The following is a 22,317-nucleotide window of genomic DNA, read 5'->3' on the forward strand; positions in this document are numbered from 1 at the left end:
AGAAACCTGCCCTTATCTTTTACAGGAACCAAAGTTTCATATCTGAGTGACGTGAACACTGGTCATCATAACAAGGAGCCATAGGCAAGAAGAAATTCTTGGGAGTTTATTTACAATAGTGAACATTATGTACAAGTGATTAACACCCATGCCAAGGTTGTGCAACAACATCTCCTTAACCTTCCTAACACAGCCGCTACATCTTGATGCTCCCCCGACATCCACAGTGGAGGTGGAGGCAGCCTGCTGACTGCTACGCCCTGTCTGTGATGACCTTGGCGGGCATCCTCTGGAGGGCCAACACCTGGAGGGCCACAGCATTCTCTGGGTGACTTGCTGTGGGCCAGCTGTACCCTCCCCAGTCTGTTGAGCTGGAACTACAGGGGTCACAGGAAGAGAGGATTTGGATCAGCCGGACATTCCCAGAGTCACATGGGTGGATGGCCCCGGGGTGTTGAGTTGCTGATCCTCCTCCTTATGGGTGCCGGATGGCCCCTAGCTGACTCCTTGAGGAGAAGGGGAAGCTGAAGTGAGATCGCAATTCCCCGAATCCCTTTCATGTTGAGACTGTTGGAGGACAACTATGGCGTCAGTGATGGAGTTCAGCCCGCACAGCAGTGCAGGCCAATGTCCTGGACCAAGGTCTCCATGGCGGCCGCCATCCAACCAGTGTTGACCTCGGTGCATTGGCATGCTGGCGCTATCCCCTCAGACTGAATATGGACGGACTCCTCCAAGGTGCCTTGCAATCTGAGGAGTGCAGCAGACATTCCGTACTGATGTTCCAGAGCTTGCCTTTGCAGTTCCAGCAACTGAGGTATGACCGAGTCCAGAGGCTCGTCATCTGACTCAGACTCAACAGATTTCTGGCCTCCAGCTGTCCTCTGGGTGCCGGAAACCTGGGAAGTCTCTGCCACCGCCTGCTGTGGATCAGGCAGTGAGATGTGCTCACCAGATTGTGACCCCGAGGCTACTCTAGAACTAGGTGCCAACAAGGTGTGTGTCTCTGCAATGGTGGAGGGTGTGGGTAAGCACTGTGACAGGTCTTCAATTAAAGTGTCATCAGATTCTTCTTCCGTGGTATCTTCAGGGCTTGAGTCAAGGTCCTGGGTCATGGACCCACTCAGCTGCTTCCAGATGTGCCTGTGAAAGCAAGGAGAGACAATTAGTGCATGGCAGGGACTGCAGAACAGGGGAACTCACTCATAGTGTGGTTGTCCGATGGATTTTGCACTGCTGGATCCTCACTTGTTTGAGAACCACTGACCTCACCATCAGCACAGGAACGGTCCAGCTCATCACCAGCCTTCTGGGTGGCTCTATTTTCAAAGTCTGTAAGAACCTTGTTATTGAGCATTCCACTGCCAGTCTGCAACCTCTCCCTTTTGTTGTGTGCCAACTTGTCCCGCATGAAAACAGATAGAGAGCACACCTGCCAGGCTGGATGGGAAGGATGCCTGGCGTGTGTGGGTGGTGAGTGGTGCTACGGATGGGATGAGGACATGATCTGCAGGGCAGATGAAGGTGTGTGTGAGGCAGTGAATGGTGATGTCCCTTGAACTGGCAGTGAGTGAGATCCCTGTGGATGTGTGATGGGTTTGTGAGTGTGTGAGTTGAGAGTGATGAGAAGAGTGACTTACCCTGGCGAATTGGAGGAGATCTTTCATCCTCTTTCAGCACTGCGTGGCTGTCCTCTTTCTCAGGGCATTGGCACTGACAACTGCTGCCACCACCTCCCATGCAGGATTGGTGACCTTGTTTGATGGCCTTCGGCCAGACTAGGGATAGAGAACAATGCAGCAGGCCTCCATTGCGCCCAGTAGGCACCATCATCAGTAAAGTGATGGAAGGGGTCAGCAATAGTGCTATCAACTGGCACTCGCTTAGCAATAACCTGCTCACTGACGCTCAGTTTGGGTTCCGCCTGGGTTACTTAACTTCTGACCTCTTTCAGCCTTGGTTCAAACATGGGCAAAAGAGCTGAACTCCAGAGGTGAGTGAGAGTGACTCACTTGCTATCAAGACAGCATTTGACTGAGTGTGACATCAAGGAGCCCTAGCAAAACTGGAGTCAATAGGAACTGGAAGAAAACTCTCTGCTGGTGGGAGTCATACCTAGCACACAGGAAGATTATTGTGATTAGAGGTCAATCATCTCAGTTCCAAGACATCACTGCAGGAGTTCCGCAGGGTAGTGTCCTAGGCCCAACCACCATCAGCTGCTTCATTAATGACCTTCCTTCCATCATAAGGTCAGAAGTGGGGGTGTTCGCTGATGATTGTGCAATGTTCAGCCCCATTCGTAACTCCTCAGATAATGAAGTAGTCCACGTCCAAATGGAGCAAGACCTGGACAATATCCAGGCTTGGGCTGACAAGTGGCAAGTAACATTCGTGCCACACAAGTGCCAGGCAATGACCATCTCCAACAACAGAGAATCTAACCATCTCTCTTTGACATTCAATTGCATTATCATTGCTAAATCCCTCACTATCAACATCTGTTTTTTTTTATTCATTCACGGGATGTGGGCTTCACTGGCTGGGCCAGCATTTATTGCCCATCCCTAGTTGCTCTTGAGAAGGTGGTGGTGAGCTGCTTTCTTGAACCTCTGCAGTCCATGTGGTGTAGGTACACCCATAGTGCTGTTAGGGTGGGAGTTCCAGGATTTTGACCCAGCGACAGTGAAGGAATGGCAATATATTTCCAAGTCAAAATGGTGAGTGACTTGGAGGGGAACTTCCAGGTGGTGGTGTTCCCACCTATCTGCTTTCCTTGTCCTTCTAGGTGGTAGTGGTAGTGGGTTTGGAAGGTGCTGTCTAAGGAGCTTTGGTGAATTCCTGCAGTGCATCTTGTAGATGGTACACACTATGCGTCGGTGGTGGAGGGAGTGAATGTTAGTGGATGTGGTGCTAGTACAGTTCAGTTTCTGGTCAATGGTAACCCCCAGGATGTTAATAGTGGGGGATTCAGTGATAGTAATGCCACTGAACATCAAGGGGCAATGGTTGGATTCTCTCTTGTTGGAGATGGTCATTGCCTGACACTTGTGTGGCACAAATGTTACTTGCCACTTGTCAGCCCAAGCCTGGATATTGTCCAGGTCTTGCTGCATTTGGACATGGACTGCTTCAGTACCTGAGGAGTCATGGATGGTGAACATAGTGCAATCATCAGCGAACATCCCTACTTCTGACCTTATGATGGAAGGAAGGTCATTGATGAAGCAGCTGAAGATGGTTGGGCCTAGGACACTACCCTGAGGAACTCCTGAAGTGATGTCCTGGAGCTGAGATAACTGACCTCCAATAAACACAACCAACTTCCTGTGGGTTACCATTTACCAGAAATTGAACTGGGCTAGCCATATAAATACTGCGGCTACAAGAGCAGGTCAGATGCTAGGAATCCTGCACCTAGGAACTCACCTCCTGACTCCCCAAAGCCTGTCCACCATCTACAAAGCACAAGTCAGGAGTATGATGGAATCGTCTCCATTTGCCTGGATGAGTGCAGCTTCAACAATACTCAAGAAGCTTGACATCATCCAGGTCAAAGCAGCCTGCTTGACTGACACCCCTTCCACAAACATTCACTCCCTCCACCACCGATGAACATGGCAGCAATGTGTACCATCTACAAGGTGCACTGCAGAAACTCACCAAGGCTCCTTAGGCAGCATCTTCCAAACCCATGACCGCTACCATCTAGAAGGAAAAGGGCAGCACTTGCATGGGAACACCACCAACTGGAAGTTCCCCTCCAAGCCACTCACCATCCTGACTTAGGAACAGGAGAAGGCCACTAAGCCTGTTGAGCCTTCTCCACCATTCAATACAATCATGGCCGATTGAACACTTCACTGCCTTTTACCTACACTATCCCCATAACCTTTACATTATTGTTAATCAAAAATCTATCAATTGGAAATATATCGCAATTCCTTTACTGTCACTGGGTCAAATTCCTGGAACACCCTCCCTAACAGCACTGTGGGTGTATCTGCAGCACAGGGACGACAGTGGTTCAGGAAGGCAGTTCACCACCGCCTTCTCAAGGGCAATTAGGGATGGGCAATAAATGCTGGCCCAGCCAGCGATGCCCACATCCTGTGAATGAGTTAAAAAGAAATGGGATGCATGGGAAGAAGTTCAGGTTTACTCCAAAGAAAGACACAGTTCCTCCCTCTCTTACATACCCCAATAACAATCTGGGGACTTCAACTTTCCCACTCTACCAGAATTTCTAATTAATGAGTACAGAGATTGTTTTTAGTTCTTACCTGCTCCTCTGCAAAGCAAACTCCATGCTGCATGTTGATTCTACGCATCATGTCACCACCGTCACAATACTCCATGACTATATACAGGTTTTGCCCCTCTGTATAATGAGAGCAAAAAATCATTCCATTTGTAAATCACTCCCAAGTCATTTTTTTTAAATGTCAATCCTATAAGCAAATATATCTCCTTTATTTGTACATTTCTAAATGTATTTTAATGAACTATTGAACAAACCCTTTCCAGCCACAGATCATGGAAAGTTTTGTGCAGGCAGTGGGGGCAGGATGAGTTAGAAACACTATAACAGAAAACATGTCCAGGATATTTCGAACTCCCAGGCCTTTTTAATATGGTGCCAGCAAGAGGTTTATTTTATTCATTCATGGGATGTGGATGCCACTGGCTAGGCCAGCATTTATTCCCCATCCCTAATTGCCCTTGAGAAGGTGGTGGTGAGCTGCCTTCTTGAACCCCAACAGTCCATATGGTGTAGGTACACCCACAGTGCTGTTGGGGGGTGGGATGGAGTTCCAGGATTTTGACCCAGCGACAGTGAAGGAACAATGAAATATTTCCAAGTCAGGATGGTGTGAGGCTTGGAGGGGAGCTTCCACGTGGTGGAGTTCCCATGCATCTGCTGTCGTTGTCCTTCTAGATGGTAGCGGACATGGGTTTGGAAGGAAGTGACTGTTGTCCTTCAGACAATTGGGCAGTCATTGATTGTCCGCCAACATGAAGGTAGGTGTGTTGAAGGAGGTTCCCCAAGAGCGTTGCAGGTTGGATGGCAGGGGACAGGATTACAGGACATGGGAGACCAATACTTGTGTTGACCAAAGGAGCAATCCTGCTGTTCCTGGTCTGTCTTTACAAAGAAAGTGAAAATATTTAACTGTTTGGGCCTTCTTCTGAAAATGCAGCACTCTCTGAAGGGTCAGCCTAGATTATGTGTGAATTCCATAATGTTGAGGCCATTAGTCTGTAGTTTTAATATAACCTTTTTACATGCCTTAAGGGTTCTGAGTTACCCTATCTCCTAATAGCATTTTATTGCTGCAGAGGGAGGTAAGGGAGAAGGGATAGTGCTGAATGTTTGCTCTGTCAAGATTTCATGGCTGGGCAGATCTTCACTAGAGACTCAGAGCTAAGTGGACTGAAAAATGTTCTGAGGAACAGAGTGATGGAATATGGGTCACAATTAGATAATCTAACCATCGGCCCTTAATGCCAATGGCATTACTATCACGGAATCCCCCACTATCAACACCCTGGGAGTTATCACTGACCAGAAACTGAACTGGGCTAGCCGTATAAATACTGTGGCTACAAGAGCACATTGGAGGCTAGGAATCCTGCGGCGAGTAACTCACCTCCTGGCTCCCCAAAGCCTGTCCACCATCTGCAAGGCACTAGTCAGGAGTGTTTTGGAATATTCCGCACTTGCTCCAACAACACTCAAGAAGCTTGACACCATCCAGGTCAAAGCAGCCCACTTGATTGGCACCCATCCACAAACATTCACTCCCTCCACCACCAACACACAGCAGCAGCAGTGTGTACCATCTACAAGGTGCACTGCAGGAATTCACCAAGGCTCCTTAGGCAGCATCTTCCAAACCCACGACCACTACCATCTAGAAGGACGAGACCAGCAGATAAATGGGGACAGCACCAGCTGGAAGTTCCCCATCAAGTCACTCACCATTCTGACTTGGAAATATCTCACCGTTCCTTCACTGTTGCTGATCAAAATCCTGGAACTTCCTCCCTAACAGCACTGTGAGTGTGCCTACACCACCTGGACTGCAATGGTTTGAGAAGGCAGCTCACCACCACCATCTCAAGGGCAACTAGGGATGGGCAATAAATGCTTGCCCAAAACCCATGAATGATTTTTTTAAAAATTGACTTTCTAGGCTTATATTATGAGTACTACTACATTACATCAGCAGACAACTAAAAATCTGCAGTATTTGGCTTTTCTTTCAGACAACTAAAGACCTTCAAATGAATCCAAAAATGTAACAATGTTGGGGTGCTTCATTTTTTCCATAAATGTCACTTCTTTAAGGGAAGCTTCTTTTTCTTTCCAGTGCATCTGAAAGTAAACACAAAAATATAAGTCTATAATGAGTTATAATACTCAACAGGCTAGGCAGCATCTATGCAGAGAGAAATGGCGTTGATGTTTCAGGTTGCTGGCCTTTCATCAGAACTGGCAAAGACTAGAGAGGTAACAGGTTTTAAGCAAGCACTGAGGCAGGAAAGGGGAAAAGGGGGGAAAGAATAAAAGTGCATATCTGTGATAGAGTAGACAGCACAAGTTGTTAAGAGACCAAACGTATGATGGGGCAAGTCAAAGGGACTGATAATGGGGTAACTAAGAACATAATAGGAGCAGGAGTAGGCCACTTGGCCCCTCAAGCCTGCCCTGCCATTCAATAAGATCATGGCTGATCTGCCCCAGGCCTCAACTAATCTTTCATGCCCTCAACTCCACAATATTTCAAATATCTATCTACCTCCTCTTTAAATACTTTCAGTGATCTAGCCTTCACAACTCTCTGTGGTAGAGAATTCCAGGTATTCACTACCCTCTGAGAGAAAAAATGTCTTTGTATCTCATTTTAAATGACTGTCCCTAATTCTGTAACTTCGTTCCCTAGTTTGAGATTCCCCCACTAGTGGAAACATTTTTTCAACATCTACCCTGTCAAGCCCCCTCAGACTCTTGTATGTTTCAATAAGATCACCCCTCATTCTTCTAAACTCTAATGAATAAAGGCCTAACCTGTTTAGCCGTTCTTGATAAGTCAACCCCTTCACCCCAGGATTCAGCCTAGTGAATCTCTTTTGAGCAGCCTCCAATGCTAGTATATCCTTTCTTAAATACGGGGACCAAAACTATACACAGTCCTCCAGATGCAGCCTCACCAACACCCTGTACAGTTATAACAAGACTTCCCTTTTTTAAACTCCAACCCCCTAGCAATACAGGCCAAAATTCCATCTGCCTTCTTAATTACAAATTACAAATAAAATAATAAAATAGTAATTACAAATAAAATATAGGCCTAGAAAAGTTACAAATGCCAACAGCATAATTATTACCAGCACCCACTGTCTGGAAAAATGGAAGCTGTGATTATGATCTGATATTATTGAATTCAATGACTCAGGAAGGCTGTCAAGTGCTCAATCGAAAGATAAGGGGCTGTTCCTTGAGCTTCCATTTCAGCTTCACTGGAACAGTGCTGGAAGCTGAAGATAAAGAGGTCGGAGGGATTGGAAGGGAAAATTAAAATGGGAAGCTCGGGGTCATGCTTGCAAAATGAATGTAGATGTTCAGCAAAGCGACCACCCAATCTGCTCTGTGTTTGGTCTCTTCAATATAGAGGAGACTGTTTTGGGAACAGCAAAGACACAATATTAACTTGGAAGAAGTACAACTAGATGCTGTTTCTCCTGGAAGGAGTGTTTAGGTCCTGGACAGTGGGAAGGGGGATGGTGAATGTCAGGTAACGCGTCTCTGCATTTGCAAGGTGCAAGTGTTGGGGACGATCAAAGAGTGGATCATGGTGTTGCCAAGAGAACCATCTCCTTGGAATGCTGAAGGGGGAAAGGAGGGAAAGATGTGTTTGGTAGTGACATTGCCCTAGAGGTGGTAGAAATAATGGAGAATGTTTCACCCCACTAGCTTCCATTATTCAATAGAAGGTGAGAACAAGGGGAAACCCTATTGTGGTTCTGGGAAGGAGAGGAAAGAGTGAGATCAGCAGTGTATCAGCAGTGATGGACATGGTCAAGGTCCTTGTTAACCTTGGTGGAAAGAACTACTTACTTTAGGAAAATGGAAGGCATATTGGAAGACTGATGTTGAACATGGCATTACCAGAAAGGGTGCAACAATGACAGAGGAACTGGGAGAATGGAATAAAGCCCTTACAGCAGCATAGGAGAAAGAATAATCAAGGTAGCTGTGAGAGACTAGTTTTATGGTAGGTATTGGTTGGTGGTTTATCCCCGGAAATGGAGATAGAGAAGTGATGAATGGGAAGGGACGAGATGGATCAATTGAAGGCAAGGTAGAAGTGGAAATTGGAAGAGAAATTGATATATTTTCCAGTTCGGGGCAAAGCAGTAATCCGCACTGTTAGTGTCAATAATGAATTGGAAAAATAAGTGAAGGAGGGGACCTGTGTAGGACTGGAACAAAGAATATTCCACATATTTCACAAAATGGCAGGCATAGTTAATCCTGAAATGGGCTCTCATTTGAAGGAAATGAGTGGAGTCAAAGGAGTTGTTCAATATAAGCACAAGTGCAGCCAATAGGAGGGTGGTGGTGATGGATGAGGACTGGTTGGGCTTCCATTCATGGAAGAATTGGAGGGTTCACAGGGCATCCCGGTGAGGGATAGAGGGGTACAGTGATTGGAAATCCATAGTAAAAGGGAGATGGTTAGGGTTAGAAAGCTTTGAATAATGAGTTGCAGAACAACATATTTGATATGTTTTGTTACAACCATTTCAACTAAATTAATCCTGTGATTTGAGCTTAACTGAGCTGGATCATGGGATTATTTCACTTAAGCAAACAAAAAAATTAAACTGTGCACCAATACAAACCACAAGATTTTCTTTTTAAATTTGACCAGTTTTGTTTTTAAAGTAACGATCATAAAAGTTATGAGAAGGGAATCAACAATGCAGACAGAACATTAGATACAAAGCAGAAAATTTTAACTCCTGAAAAAGGGTGCGTTTTGTTCAGGTGTGGTGTTAAAAAGCAAAAAAATCAGAAAGGGAACCCAGCCTACCTCAAACCTACCCACTTTCAGTATTATCGGAGGCAAGACAAGAGACAGGTGACCAATCTGCTGTCAGGAGGCTAGTTATTTAAATATTTTAAATAGGCTGCATGCCTTAATTGTAATACTGTTTCTATTTTTAATCACTGTTGACAGGGTTTCTATGTTCAATGGGAAAGTTGCAATTGAAAAGGCAGAAAGGATTGAATCCATGAGATAAGTGAAATAAAAACAGAAAATGCTGGAAATACTCAGCAAGTCAGGCTCATGGTGTAGGGGGTAACATATATTATTACGGATAGAGGACTGGGTAGCTAACAAGAAGCAGACAGCAGGGATAAATGATTTATTTTCAGATTGGTAAGCTGTAACTAGTGGGAATCAGTGCTCGGGCCTCAACTTTTTACAACCTACATGAATGACTTAGACAAAGGGATCGAATGTATGGTTGCTAAATATGCTGATAATTTGAATTTGGGAAGCAGAGTAAATTGTGAGGAGGATATGGTCTACAAAGGGATTTAGATAGGTTAAATGAGTGGGCAAAAATTGACAGGTGGAGTATCATGCACTTTGGCAGGAAGAATAGAAATGCAGTACCCTATTAAAATGGAGAGATTGCAGAACTTGGTACAGAGGGACCTGGGTGTCCTGGTACATGAGTCACAAAAAGTTAGTATGCAGATATAGCAAGTGATTAGGAAGGCAAATGGAATGTTATTATTTATTGCAAGGGGAATGGAATATAAAGTAGGTGCGTTTTGCTATAATCTTACAAGACTTTGGTGAGACCATGCCTGGAGGACTGTGTACATTCTTGGTCTCCTTACTCATGAAAAAGGATATAATAGCGTTAGAAGCAGTTCAGAGAAGGCTCACTCGACTCATTCCTAGGGTGAAGAGTTTATTTTATGATGAAAGGTTGGACAGGTTGAGCCAGTATCCATAGCAGCTTAGAAGGATGAGATGTGATCTTATTGAAACATATAAGATCCTGAGGGGACTGGAGAGGATGTCTTCCCCTTGTGGGAGAGAATAAAACTAGGTGATACCGTTTAAAAATAAAGGGGTTTCCCATTTAAGACGGAGATGTGGAGAATTTTTTTCTCTGAAGGCCATTAGTCTGTGGAATTATGTTCCATAGAGAGGAGTAGAGGCAAGGTCCTTGAATAGTTTTAAGGCTGAGTTAGATAGATTCTTGATTGACAAGGGAATCAATGGTACAACAGGTAGACAGGACGACATGGAGTTGAGGTCACAATCAGATCAGCCATGCAGGCTTTCCCACTGAACAGTCAAGCTGTCAATCAGGTTGGCTATAGGCAAGGAACCCATAGAAAAAAAGCTACAAGATGTTCTGTAGCTAAAAATTGCAGGATGATCAGAAAACCATCCTTGGGTTTCCTGTTCCTAACTTCACCCACTCCAGCCCCCTGCACCACGAATGGAATGCACTTCAGAGATAAGTTCCAGCCTTAAGTAACCTTTCCACTCAAGTAGCCAAAAATCTAATGGATTTTCTTTTCAATGAAAGAAATACTGATATTTTCTATTTGAGGAGTCAGTGCAGAATCATTTTATACCATATAAATACACAAAATTATTCTACCATATTAGAGAGCAATGGCTTATGTTTATGCTGCTCATTCTTATGTTTAAATCTTCCCAAGCTCTCACCCCTCCCTAAATATGTTACTTCCCCGACCCAAACTCTGTTCCCCTGACTCTTGCCTTTGCATCCCGCTTCCTTTAATCCACCAATGGCAACCTTACCTTCAGCCACCTGGACCACACATTCTGGTATTCCCTCCCTAATACGCACCTTAAATACATCTCCCTCTCTTTTTTAAAAGCCTCCCTGAAATTCACCCCCTTTGACCAAGCTTTTGATCACCTCTGCTATGAATCCTTATATGGGTTGCTATTCATTTTTCCTCAGGCCTCTGGAGTACCTTTGGATAATTTTCTGTGTTACAGGGGCAATACAACTGCAAGCTGTTGTTGAAGGTCATAAACTCCTTATCAGCTTTTTGGTTTTCTTTAACTTGCCATTTTATTCGGTGATATGTAATGCTGACATTTTGTCCGGTGGAGGATACATTCCCCAATTCACCAGGCAGTATACTGGTATTCTCCATTTCATGTTGTATACCATATCAGATAACAGTCTTTGCTTTCAATTCTCCATATGTTGAGTTACCAAATCTTACCAATTGATCATGAAATGTACCAAGTGGGCCTGCACTTGCATCTCCATAGAGTGCTATCGAGCTAAAAGCTAAGATTCTAAGCCTTATTTAACCATGACAAATCTGCTCCATATCATCTTCATCATGGATCAAGTATATAATTCGAGAGAATTTCATTGACATTTTAATAAGCTCTGTTAAGTGAGAAATTATTGTAAACACAAAGCACAAACTGGCTTTAAGAATTTCTGTTATTAGCAACATTAAACAATTTTCTTGCCTCACAAAATTATAAGATGTATAAGATGAACATTTACATATCTCAAATCTACCAACATTTTCACATTAGAATATAATCCAATAGAAATTGACTTATTTCAGATTTCAGCCTCACCTTTGCTGTTTTAACCTCTTTTACTACAACCTGCCTGTTGTCATCTTTAGCTTCAACTAAGAAAGCTTTTCCAAACGCTCCTTCACCAAGGAGTTTAATTACTTCGTATTTATCCATTGTGGCAGTTAATCTGTAAGAAACCTGAAATAGAAAAATACATTTTTCTAATTGCAAACTGACCCACAGACAAGCTTTACTGCAGATATTGCATTGTTACAATTGACAGAAAATGTGTGGTATGACTTGGGTGTCAAACTGTTCAAATTGCACTTAGGCAGGCACTGTTTAGGAGACAGTCTCAAACCACTTCAGATTACCCCAGGACACAGTAAAACTTTACATGTTACAGTAAGAATTTTGTGAAGTTCCCAGGCTAACCAGAATACTATGATTTCAGACTTTATTTTTAATGACAACAGAAAACTACTGTCCTATTTTTGTCTTTTGCCAGTATTCATATTTAATTATTAATTAGTATTTAGATGGCCATGACCAGAGTTCTGTATATGCATAAAAATAAAAATATAAAAACAAAAAACTGTGGATGATGGAAATCCAAAACAAAAACAGAAATACCTGAAAAAACTCAGCAGGTCTGGCAGCATTGGCAGAGAAGAACAAAGATGACGTTTCGAGTCCTCATGACCCTTCAACAGAACTAAGTAAAAATAGGAGAGGGGTGAAATATAAGCTGGTTTAAGGTTGGGGGGGGGGGGTAGAGAGAGAGAGAAGTGGGGGTGAAGGGTGGTTGTAGGGACAAGCAAGCAGTGATAGGAGCAGATAACCAAAAGATGCTACAGACAAAAGAACAAAGAGGTGTTGAAGGTAGTGATATTATCTAAAAGAATGCGCTAATTAAGAATGGATGGCAGGACACGCAAGGTACAGATAGTTCTAATGGGGGTGGGGTGAAATAAGACTAAAAGGGCATAAAAGGTATAGATTTAAAAATAATAGAAATAGGTGGGGAAAGAAAAATCTATATAAATTATTGGAAAAAACAAAAGGGAGGGGGAAGAAACGGAAAGGGGGTGGGGATGGAGGAGGGAGTTCAAGATCTAAAGTTGTTGAACTCAATATTCAGTCCAGAAGGCTGTAAAGTGCCTAGTCGGAAGATGAGGTGCTGTTCCTCCAGTTTGTCCTTGGCTTGCTGCATTGTTCCAGTGAAGCTCAATGCAAACTGGAGGAACAGCACCTCATCTTCCGACTAAGCACTTCACAGCCTTCCGGACTGAATATTGAGTTCAACAACTTTAGATCTTGAACTCCCTCCTCCATCCCCACCCCATTTCCATTTCTCCCCCCTCCCTTTTGTTTTTTCCAATAATTTATATAGATTTTTCTTTTCCCACCTATTTCCATTATTTTTAAATCTATACCTTTTATGCCCTTTTAGTCTTATTTCACTCCACCCCCACTAGAGCTATCCGTACCTTGCATATCCTGCCATCCATTCTTAATTAGCACATTCTTTTGGATAATATCACCACCTTCAACACCTCTTTGTTCTTTTGTCTGTGACATATTTTGATTATCTGCTCCTATCACTGCTTGCTTGTCCCTACAACCACCCCTCCCCCCCACTTCTCCCCCCCCCGACCCCCCCACCCCACTTTAAACCAGCTTATATTTCACCCCTCTCCTATTTTTACTTAGTTCTGTTGAAGGGTCATGAGGACCTGAAACGTCAACTTTGTTCTTCTCTGCCGATGCTGCCAGACCTGCTGAGTTTTTCTAGGTATTTCTGTTTTTGTTCTGTATATGCATGTGAGATGGCATGTACAAAAGCTCCTCTTTGCCTTGCCAGAGGAGAATGTTGACACAGAGGGTGAAATTTGGCTTGAAAAGCAGCATAAAATAAATAATAGCAAATTGGCAGCTGGTTATACACTCCAACCAATTTTATTTTAGAAAAAGCTAGAACAACAAACTAGACCAAGTGTGAAACAGGCTACCAAATTGCTATCAGCTATTTATATCTATCTCAAAGGGCAAGTTTCGCCCCCAAAACCCTAATTATAAACCACTATAAACAGATATCCATCCCAAGCTGGTTCAATTAGAAGCAATACTACTCGTAGGACAAAATAATGGTTTGGAATTTGATGAAAAAGTAATGGTATAAGAACGAACAATACATGTTGCTATCAATGTGCAATCAATCAGCACCTTGTGTCAAGGAGGCAATACCTTGTGAATTGTGAATTGCCACAGGTTGCTGGTCTACTTCTACTCCTCCACTGTTAGCATTGCAAAAAAGCACTTAATCTTCCAGTGACTTTCATGCAGCTGATGCATTTTCACATCAAATGTCCAACAAACTCCCTACAGAAAGCCTAGTACTTAACAGTGCAAGTATCCTTTTAACGTCTGATAACTGCTAATGATTACCTCTTGCCCATAAATGAATCTTCTCAAGCCTCCAGGTTATGACTTCTTGTTGGGGATTTTAAGTATGTCAAAAAGTAAACATTTAAAATTGCTTTTCTTATTTTTCCCTTGTCGCTTTTGAAAATGTTGACGGTTAAAGGTTTATGACAATACTTTCAAAGTGAGGAGAAAATTAGCAGCATTATCAATAGAAGGTGGTAATTCCATACAGAAAACTGAAGAAAGTGCAATAATGGGGAATAAATTAAAATAGAAGGTGTGAATACAGATTGGAAAGAGTTATTTGTTCAATGCACAGTTACACTGTTTCAGTATCATCTGCAACTCCTCAGATACCAAAGCAGTCCCTGCCTATGTGCAACAAGACCTGGACAACACTCGGGTTTGGGCTGATAATGGCAAGTAACATTCACGACACACAAGTGCCAGGCAATGACTCTTCAACAATAATCTAACCATCTCCCCTTGACATTCAACAGAATTACCATCATTGAAAACCCCACCATCGACATCCTGGGGGTTGTCATTGACCAGAAATGTAGCTGGACTAGCTACATAAATAATGTGGTTTCATGAGCAGGTTAGAGAATGTGAATTCTGCAGTGTGTAGCTCACCACCTGACTCCTCAAAGCCTGTCCACCATCTCCAAGGCATAAGACAAAAGTGTGATGCAGGGATACTTGCCTGGATCAGTGCAGCTCCAACAACACAAACTTGACACCAACCAAGACAAAGCAGCCCCCTTGATCAGCAGCCCATCCAACACATGAAACATTCACTTCCTCCACTACTGGCCCACAGTGGCAGCAGTGTGTACCATCTACAAGATGCAGTGCAGCAAAGGCTGGACAGCACCTTCCAAATTCACAACCTCTACCCCCGAGAAAGAACACAGACATCGGGCACATGGGAGCACCATCACTTGCAAGTTCCCCTCCAAGCCACACACTATCCTGAATTAGAGCTATATTGCCACTCCACTGCCGCTGGGTCAAAATCCTGAAACTCCCTCGCCAGCAGCATTGTAGCAAGCTCAAGGGCAATTAGGGATGGGCAATAAATGTTGGTCATGCCAGTGACGCTCATATCCCATAATTAAAAATATGATGTAGCTCGGGGTAAGGGAGAGATAAGGCTGTAAAATCTATCAACCAAGAGCACCTGTCACACTTAAGGTTTCTTAGTATTAAACCCAATTATTACTAACCATAATCCTTAACAGGGAATTCCAAAATTAGGGTGAATCTGAAGACACACCTTCCAGCTCTCGATCCTCTGTTAATATTCGCTACAAGTCGTTCTTCCAAATGTACATCAGCAGGTTCCTGTATCCTCAACAATAAACTGCAGGACTTTAAAAGTAAACTACAGAGTTAATTCCTCTGGTGTATACATTTAATACTGTTTGCTAACTCGTTGTGACAATTCCAACCTTTTTTTCACCAACTGCTTTTTCAGGGACCAATAATAATTCGCACCAAACATTCGTATGTCCCAGAGCGTTGCCATGGCGACAAGGCAACACAAAGCTCTCTGACACTTGCTGAGATCAGTTCATCTGAAGTCAGGCTTTAAAACGAGACCTGCAAAAAGTTTTCAAATACTTACAAACATAAAACAAGGGAAGATTAATTAAGTATCAATTATTTTGCCACTTTCCTCTGGTTAGAGTAAAGGATAATCGCGCCACGGGGCTCCCTCGCTTCATGAACGGTGCCCGGAGTCCCTGACAGAGCAGAGCAGTCTGGCTCTTTGTAGTCACAAAGACTCTCGGTGCACGAAAGCCAAGGCCGCTGCTCCAAGGCAGCAGAACTCCAATGTCCAACATGCACTGCAGCTTGAATCTGACAGACACAGAGACAGTCAGTCACCCTGATTGGCCAATCAGAAGAGTAGAGACTGTCAAAGAAGAAGAGCAAAATAATCAAACACTCCTTCCAAGTAAAACTGGCACTTAACTTGTTCTTCTTTCAATTTAGCACACTATTGGGAAAGTTAGTATCGTAGTGATAATGTCACTGGACTAATAATTCAGAGACCCAGGCTAGTAATGCACTGGTGACTGGGGTTCAAATCCCACTGTGGCAGCTGGTGGAATTTAAATGGTAATTAAAATAATGTGACTGTGAAACTATCATCCATTGTTGTAAAAAAAAACCCATCTGGTTCATAAATTGCCCCTTTAGGAACATAAATCTGCTATGCTTATATAGTCTGGCCAGAATATAAGTCTGAAATGGCCGAGCCAGCCAGTTCAAGGGCAATTAGGGATGGGTGATAGATGCTGGCCTTGCCAGCAATGCTCATGTCCCATGAAATGGGAAAAGTATAAAGACTATATCTGCTGCTCATGGGCCAGTCTCCTCAACAATGGAGAGACCAAATGCAGATTGGGAATGTGACTCTCAACCTTCTGATCACCTATCATTTTAATTCTCACCCCCAGTCCCACATTGGCTTCTCTGTCGACCTCCTACACCATTCCAATGAAGCTCAATGGAGTGACACCTCATCTTTTGATTACACACTTAACAGCCTTCCGGACTCAACACTGAATTCAACAGATTCAGTTTTTAACTTCTGCCCTCATTGTTTCTTGCATGGCTGCTGTTGGTGATGTTTCTGCTATTGCCATTTATATCTTCCCCAGACTCATTTTTTGTTTCCTTTACTTGTCCCATTATTAGCTCCTTTTGCTTTGTACCATTATCCCTATTGTCATTTAATCTCACCAGCCTTCACCCATCACAAACACTTCCTTCACTTCTTCAACCCCCTCCTGCCCCTTTTCTTTCCTGTGTATCTGCTTAAAACCTGTCATGTACTGTGGGCGCAACTACACCACGTGGGCTGCAGCTTAGTCATTCAATTTACCTTGTTTTCCAGAAGATTTGTTGAAATCCATGAAGAAATTGGTTAAAAGAAGCAAGCTTTTCTCTTGTTGTCCCGAACGGAGTCTCTCAGTTAATTGGTGGGGATGCAGGAATCCTGCTGATACATATTTGTAAATTGTCTCACCACCGCCTTCTTCAAGGACAATTATTGACGGGCAATAACAACTGGCCTTTCCAGTGATGCTCACAACTTGTTAGTGAATAATTTTAAAAAAGGCATAGATGAGGGTTTCTGCAGCAGATGAGCTGAGGCAGTCCAGAGTCAAGCTATGTGATAGATGTAGAAAAGGGCAGCTTAGTGGTGGTTTGGAGTGTGGTCAGAAGCTCGACTCGAGCTCAAATTTCCGCTCATCCAGTACTCAAGTCAGACAAGCAGTATGACAGTTTAGAGTGTTATGAAGATGTGTTGTATAAAATATTAATTTATAATATCATCAACTGGACACACAGACCTCCTCCAGAGGTCCCCAGCAGCACAGATGCCAGCCTTCAGCCAATTCGATTCACTCCACCTGATATCAAGAAACGGCTGACGGCACTTGGTAGTGCAAAGGCTACGGGCCCTAACAATATTCCGGCAATAGTGCTGAAGACTTGTGCTCCAGAACTTGCCGTGCCCCTAACCAAGCTGTTGAGTAGAACTACAAGACTGGCATCTACCCAGCAATGTGGAAAATTGCCCGGATATGCCCTGTACACAAAAAACAGGACAAATCCGACCCGGCCAACTACCAGCCCATCAGCCTACCTTCAATCCTAAGTTAAGTGATAGAAGGGGTCATCAACAGTGCTATCAAGCAGCACTTGCTTGGCCATAACCTACTTACTGACACTCAGTTTGGGTTCCACCATGGCCACTCAGTCCTTGACTTCATTACAACTTTGGTTCAAACATGGACAAAAGAGTTGAACTCCAGAGGAGGGTGTGAGTGACTGCTCTTGACCTCAAGGCTGCATTTGACCAAGTTTGGCATCAAGGAGCCCTATCAAAACTGGAGTCAATGGGAATCAGGGGGAAAACTCTCTACTGGTTGGAGAAAGGAAGGTGGTTGGGGCTGTTGAAGATCAGTTGTCTCAGCTCCAGGACATCACTGCAGGCGTTCCTCAGGGTAGTGTCCTAGGCCAAACCATCTTCAGCTGCTTCATCAATGACCTTCCTTCCATCATAAGGTCAGAAGTGGGGATGTTTGATGATGATTGCACAATGTTCAGCACCATCTGTGACTCTTCAGATACTGAAGCAGTCTATGTCCAAATGCAGCAAGACCTGGACATTATCCAGGCATGGGCTGACAAGTGACAAGTAACATTCGTGTCACACAAGTGGCAGACTATCTCTAACAAGCGAGAATCTAACCATCACCCCTTGGCATTAATGGCATTACCATCACTGAATCCCCCACCATCAACATCCTGAGTTACTATTGACCAGAAACTGAACTGGACTAGCCATATAAATACTGTGGCTACAAGAGCAGGTCAGAGGCTAGAAATTGTGCAATTAGTAACTCGTCTCCTGACTCCCCAAATCCTGTCCACCATCTACAAGGCACAAGTCAGGAATGTGATGGAATACTCCCCACTTGCCCGGGTGAGTGCAGCTCCTATAACACTGAAGAAGCTGGACACCATCCGGACAAAGCAGTCCGCTTGATTGGCATCACATCTACAAACATTCACTCCCTCCACCACCGACGCACAGTAGCAGCAGTGTGCACCACCTACAAGATGCACTGCAGGAATTCACCAAGGCTCCTTTGACAGCACCTTCCAAACCAATGACCACTACCACCTGAAAGGACAAGGGCAGCAGATGCATGGGAACACCACTACCTGGAAGTTCCCCTCCAAGTCACTCATCATCCTGACTTGGAAATATATTGCCATTCCTTCACTGTTGCTGGGTCAAAATCCTGGAACTCCCTTCCTAACAGCACTGTGGGTATACATACACCACATGGACTGCAGTGGTTCAAGAAGGCAGCTCACCACCACCTTTTCAAGAGCAACTAGGGATGGGCAATAAATGCTGGTGCAGCCGGTGAAGCCCACATCCCGTGAATGAATAAAAAATAAGTTAGAGTGTGATGGAATACTCTCCACTTGCCTGGAAAAGCCTGCTGCAACAACACTCAAGAAGCTCGACATCATCCAGGTCAGAGCAACCCACTTGATTGGCACCACATCCACAAACATTCACTCCCTCCACCACCAATGAACAGTGGCAGCAGTGTGTACCATCTACAAGATGTACTGCAGAAGCACACTGAGGTTCCTTAGGCAGTATCTTTCAAACCCATGATCACTACCATCTAGAAGGACAAGGGCAGCAGATACCTGGGAACACCACAACGTGGAAGTTCCCCTCCAGGCCACACACCATCCTGACTTGGAAATATATCACTGTTCCTTCACTGTCACTGGGTCAAAATCCTGGAATTCTTTCCCTAAGAGCACTGTGGGTGTACCTACACCACATGAACTGCAGCGGTTCAAGAAGGCAGCTCACCACCACCTTCTCAAGGGCAGTTAGGGATGGGCAATAAATGCTGGCCTAGACGGCAAAGCCCACGTCCCTTGAATGAAAAAGAACATCAATATATATATATTTTGAATTTTTTGCATAGAACACCTTTTGCTAAGGAAAGGACTCGGGCTTACAGCAGCTACTATGTTGCATTCGCAAAGGGCACAAGCGGATTTTTATGGAGACACAGAGTCTATGGAGCCTTCAAAGAGTGGTTACATGATCTAGCTCTTAGATGAAGATTTTGGATTTTGAATAGTCAGAGAGATTGCCACAGGTGTAACAGCCTTATGTCATTTCTTTCTTCTGAAACCTCTCTCATCAAAACTGAGCTGTTCATGATTTGAAAAACCCACCAGAAGACCTAATTGCTGCAAATGGAGTTGTTAAAGGAGAATTCTGAATCAACCAGCCACGATTGCAGACCCACTACTCCACTGCAGCAAGGGACCTTTCATCTGTAAACAAGCCTCTGGACGATCCATGAATTTTTTTCCTGACTTTACTTATTACTTGGCCAAGTTTTTTTAGATCTGATATTCTTTCTCCAGAGTTTTATTACTTTTTGCTTGCTCGGGGCAGGGGAGGATTATGTGTGTATTGTTTTTGCATTAATGGACATTTTTGTATATTTTAATTCTCCTGTGAATAATTTGTGCATCTTTACCTTTGTGAGTTTGAGCATTAAAACTCTTTACTTGTTAACTTTAACCTGAATGGCTTTATTTCTTACACCAAGCTATATACATGGTTCAATATAACTTAAATTGGCAATAACACCTACCTTTTAAATTCAAACTCTGTTATAACCAAATCAGGAGTAGAACAAAGAGAGGAGTCAGTTCACCCCTGCTAACTTGTTTGTAGTAAGAGACAACAAAAGAGAATGGTAGTGAGTTAGACTTCAGTGTCATTAGTGTACATGTGAAAACCAACAGTGAGTTTTCTTATGGAGGAACAGCACCTCATCTTCCGACTAGGCACTTTACAGTCTTCTGGACTTAATATTGAGTTCAACAATTTCAGATCGTGAACTCTCTCCTCCATCCCCACCCCCTTTCCGATCCCCCTTTATCCAATAATTTATAATTTTAAAATATATATATTTTTCTTTTCCCACCTATTTTAAAATTTATTTTGATCTATTGTTTCATCTCCACCTTTTAGCCCATTTTGATCTCTTCCCTCCACCCCACACCCACTAGGGCCATCTGCCACTAGCTTGTCCTGCTTGTTACCCCATTAGCACATCCTTTGGATAATATCACCACTGTCAACACCCCTTTGTCCTTTTGTCTATGATATCTTTGACAGACTCTTCTTGGCCTCCAACTATCACTGCCCCCTATTGAGCTCCTCCTGTCTCACTCCCCTCTACCAGCTTATATTTCATCTCATTTCTATATTTTTTAGTTCTGATGAAGGTTCATACAGACTCAAAATGTCAACTGTATCCCTCTCCGCAGATGCTGTCAGACCTGCTGAGTTTTTCCAGGTATTTTTGTCTTGATTTGAGTTTTCTTATGTTGTGAAGGAGCCATATGTAGATGAGAAATAGGAGGGGGCCCTGGATGGATCCTTGGAGACATGTGGGATAACAGTGTAGCAGCAGGAAGAGAAGCTATTGTAGCTGATTCCCTGGTTCTAATTAGATAGATAAGAACAGAACCAGTTGAGTGTAGTCCCACCCAACTGGATGACAGTAGAGTTGTGCTTAAAGGAAGATGAGGTGGACATCTGTGTCAAAAGCTACAGTTAGAATGAGGAGGGATAAGTTTACCTTTGTCACAGGCACTTGGATTCCATCTGTCACTTTGATAAGAGTCATTTCGGTACTATGGCAGGGACAGAAACCTGATTGGTGGAAATTAAACTTGGAGTTCCAGGAAAGTTGGGTGCAGAATGATGACTTTAAAATGAGAACTTCAAAAGAGAAAACGTTATTTCTTTTTCCTGAATTTTCTTGATAAGATTTCAACCAGGCTTCTGGCAAACAAGGTACATTTAATGACTAAAAGAACACAAAAGAAAACAAATCTTTATTTTCAGTATTTTACTTATTGAGTTAGAACAGCACTTTCAAGATTATTCTCCAGGAGCTTCTTCAATTCATCCACCCAATCTGGCTCATCTGCTTCTTCAAAGTCTCTGTAACAGTAAAAATAAATAGACATTCAGCAGTCATTTCAACAACTACAAAATAATAAGAATGTGGTATCTCAATGTCTATTTTAGTCCAGCCTGGATCATAATGAGACCTGAAGAAATTAGACCTATCACTGGGAGATGGGATACTTTTTAGTTGGCTCTAGATAATCCTGCATGCCTTCATGGACAGAGTAATTCTGGCTGAACAAGCTGTAAGAAATTTAACTGTGCTCTAGGTTTCTAAAGTATGCAGTTAAGTTGCAGCAATACCCATGCACCTGATCCAAGGTCTCCAAACATTAGGTCTTACCAATCTACTTGAGAATTTATATGAAACTAACTGAAAAATGGGAAACAACAGGTACATGTTGGTTGAATCACATCATGTGGCTGGGGAAGGGTGAGTATTAACTAGGGTAGCGGCCACAGTTTGGTAGCAGGACCGTTTCTAAATTTATACAAACAGCATCAATGCAATTGGTCAGATTTGTAAACGATTCTAACCTAGAAAGGCCAAGGAATCAAGGGAGGCAGCTTGGAAATTACAGAATGGCTAGGGCAATTGAATGCTGTAATTCGTAGATTGGGAGGGCATTTGAGTCTTTCTGGATAGATTAATTAAGATGGGCCTAATGGCCTTCTAATCTACAATTATTTCATGATCTAAGATCTCTGAACTAG

At 43.4% G+C, this 22,317-nt stretch overlaps 2 protein-coding genes across 4 annotated transcripts in view; both read right to left on the reverse strand.

Annotated features, from left to right (window-relative positions):
• Positions 1 to 15,395, reverse strand: part of LOC121283866 (serine/threonine-protein kinase Nek5-like) — a 62,362-nt gene extending 46,967 nt beyond the window's left edge. Inside the window, exons 1-4 of the mRNA XM_041198667.1 lie at positions 15,275 to 15,395; positions 11,676 to 11,816; positions 6,283 to 6,379; positions 4,284 to 4,381 (exon numbers count right to left, since the gene is read on the reverse strand). Of these exons, the coding sequence (XP_041054601.1) occupies positions 4,284 to 4,381; positions 6,283 to 6,379; positions 11,676 to 11,816; positions 15,275 to 15,277 (339 nt within the window). The 5' untranslated portion in view covers positions 15,278 to 15,395. The remainder of the gene's footprint in view (positions 1 to 4,283; positions 4,382 to 6,282; positions 6,380 to 11,675; positions 11,817 to 15,274) is intronic.
• A 6,080-nt stretch (positions 15,396 to 21,475) lies between these two features.
• nek3 (NIMA related kinase 3) overlaps positions 21,476 to 22,317 on the reverse strand; it is a 33,076-nt gene continuing 32,234 nt past the window's right edge. For all 3 annotated transcript variants that reach the window (XM_041198549.1, XM_041198548.1, XM_041198550.1), the window contains exon 16: positions 21,476 to 21,636. In XM_041198549.1, coding sequence (XP_041054483.1) covers positions 21,546 to 21,636 — 91 coding nt within the window. In that variant the 3' untranslated portion in view covers positions 21,476 to 21,545. The remainder of the gene's footprint in view (positions 21,637 to 22,317) is intronic.

This window comes from Carcharodon carcharias, chromosome 11 (assembly GCF_017639515.1).
Source record: "Carcharodon carcharias isolate sCarCar2 chromosome 11, sCarCar2.pri, whole genome shotgun sequence".
Taxonomy (NCBI): Eukaryota; Metazoa; Chordata; class Chondrichthyes; order Lamniformes; family Lamnidae; genus Carcharodon; species Carcharodon carcharias.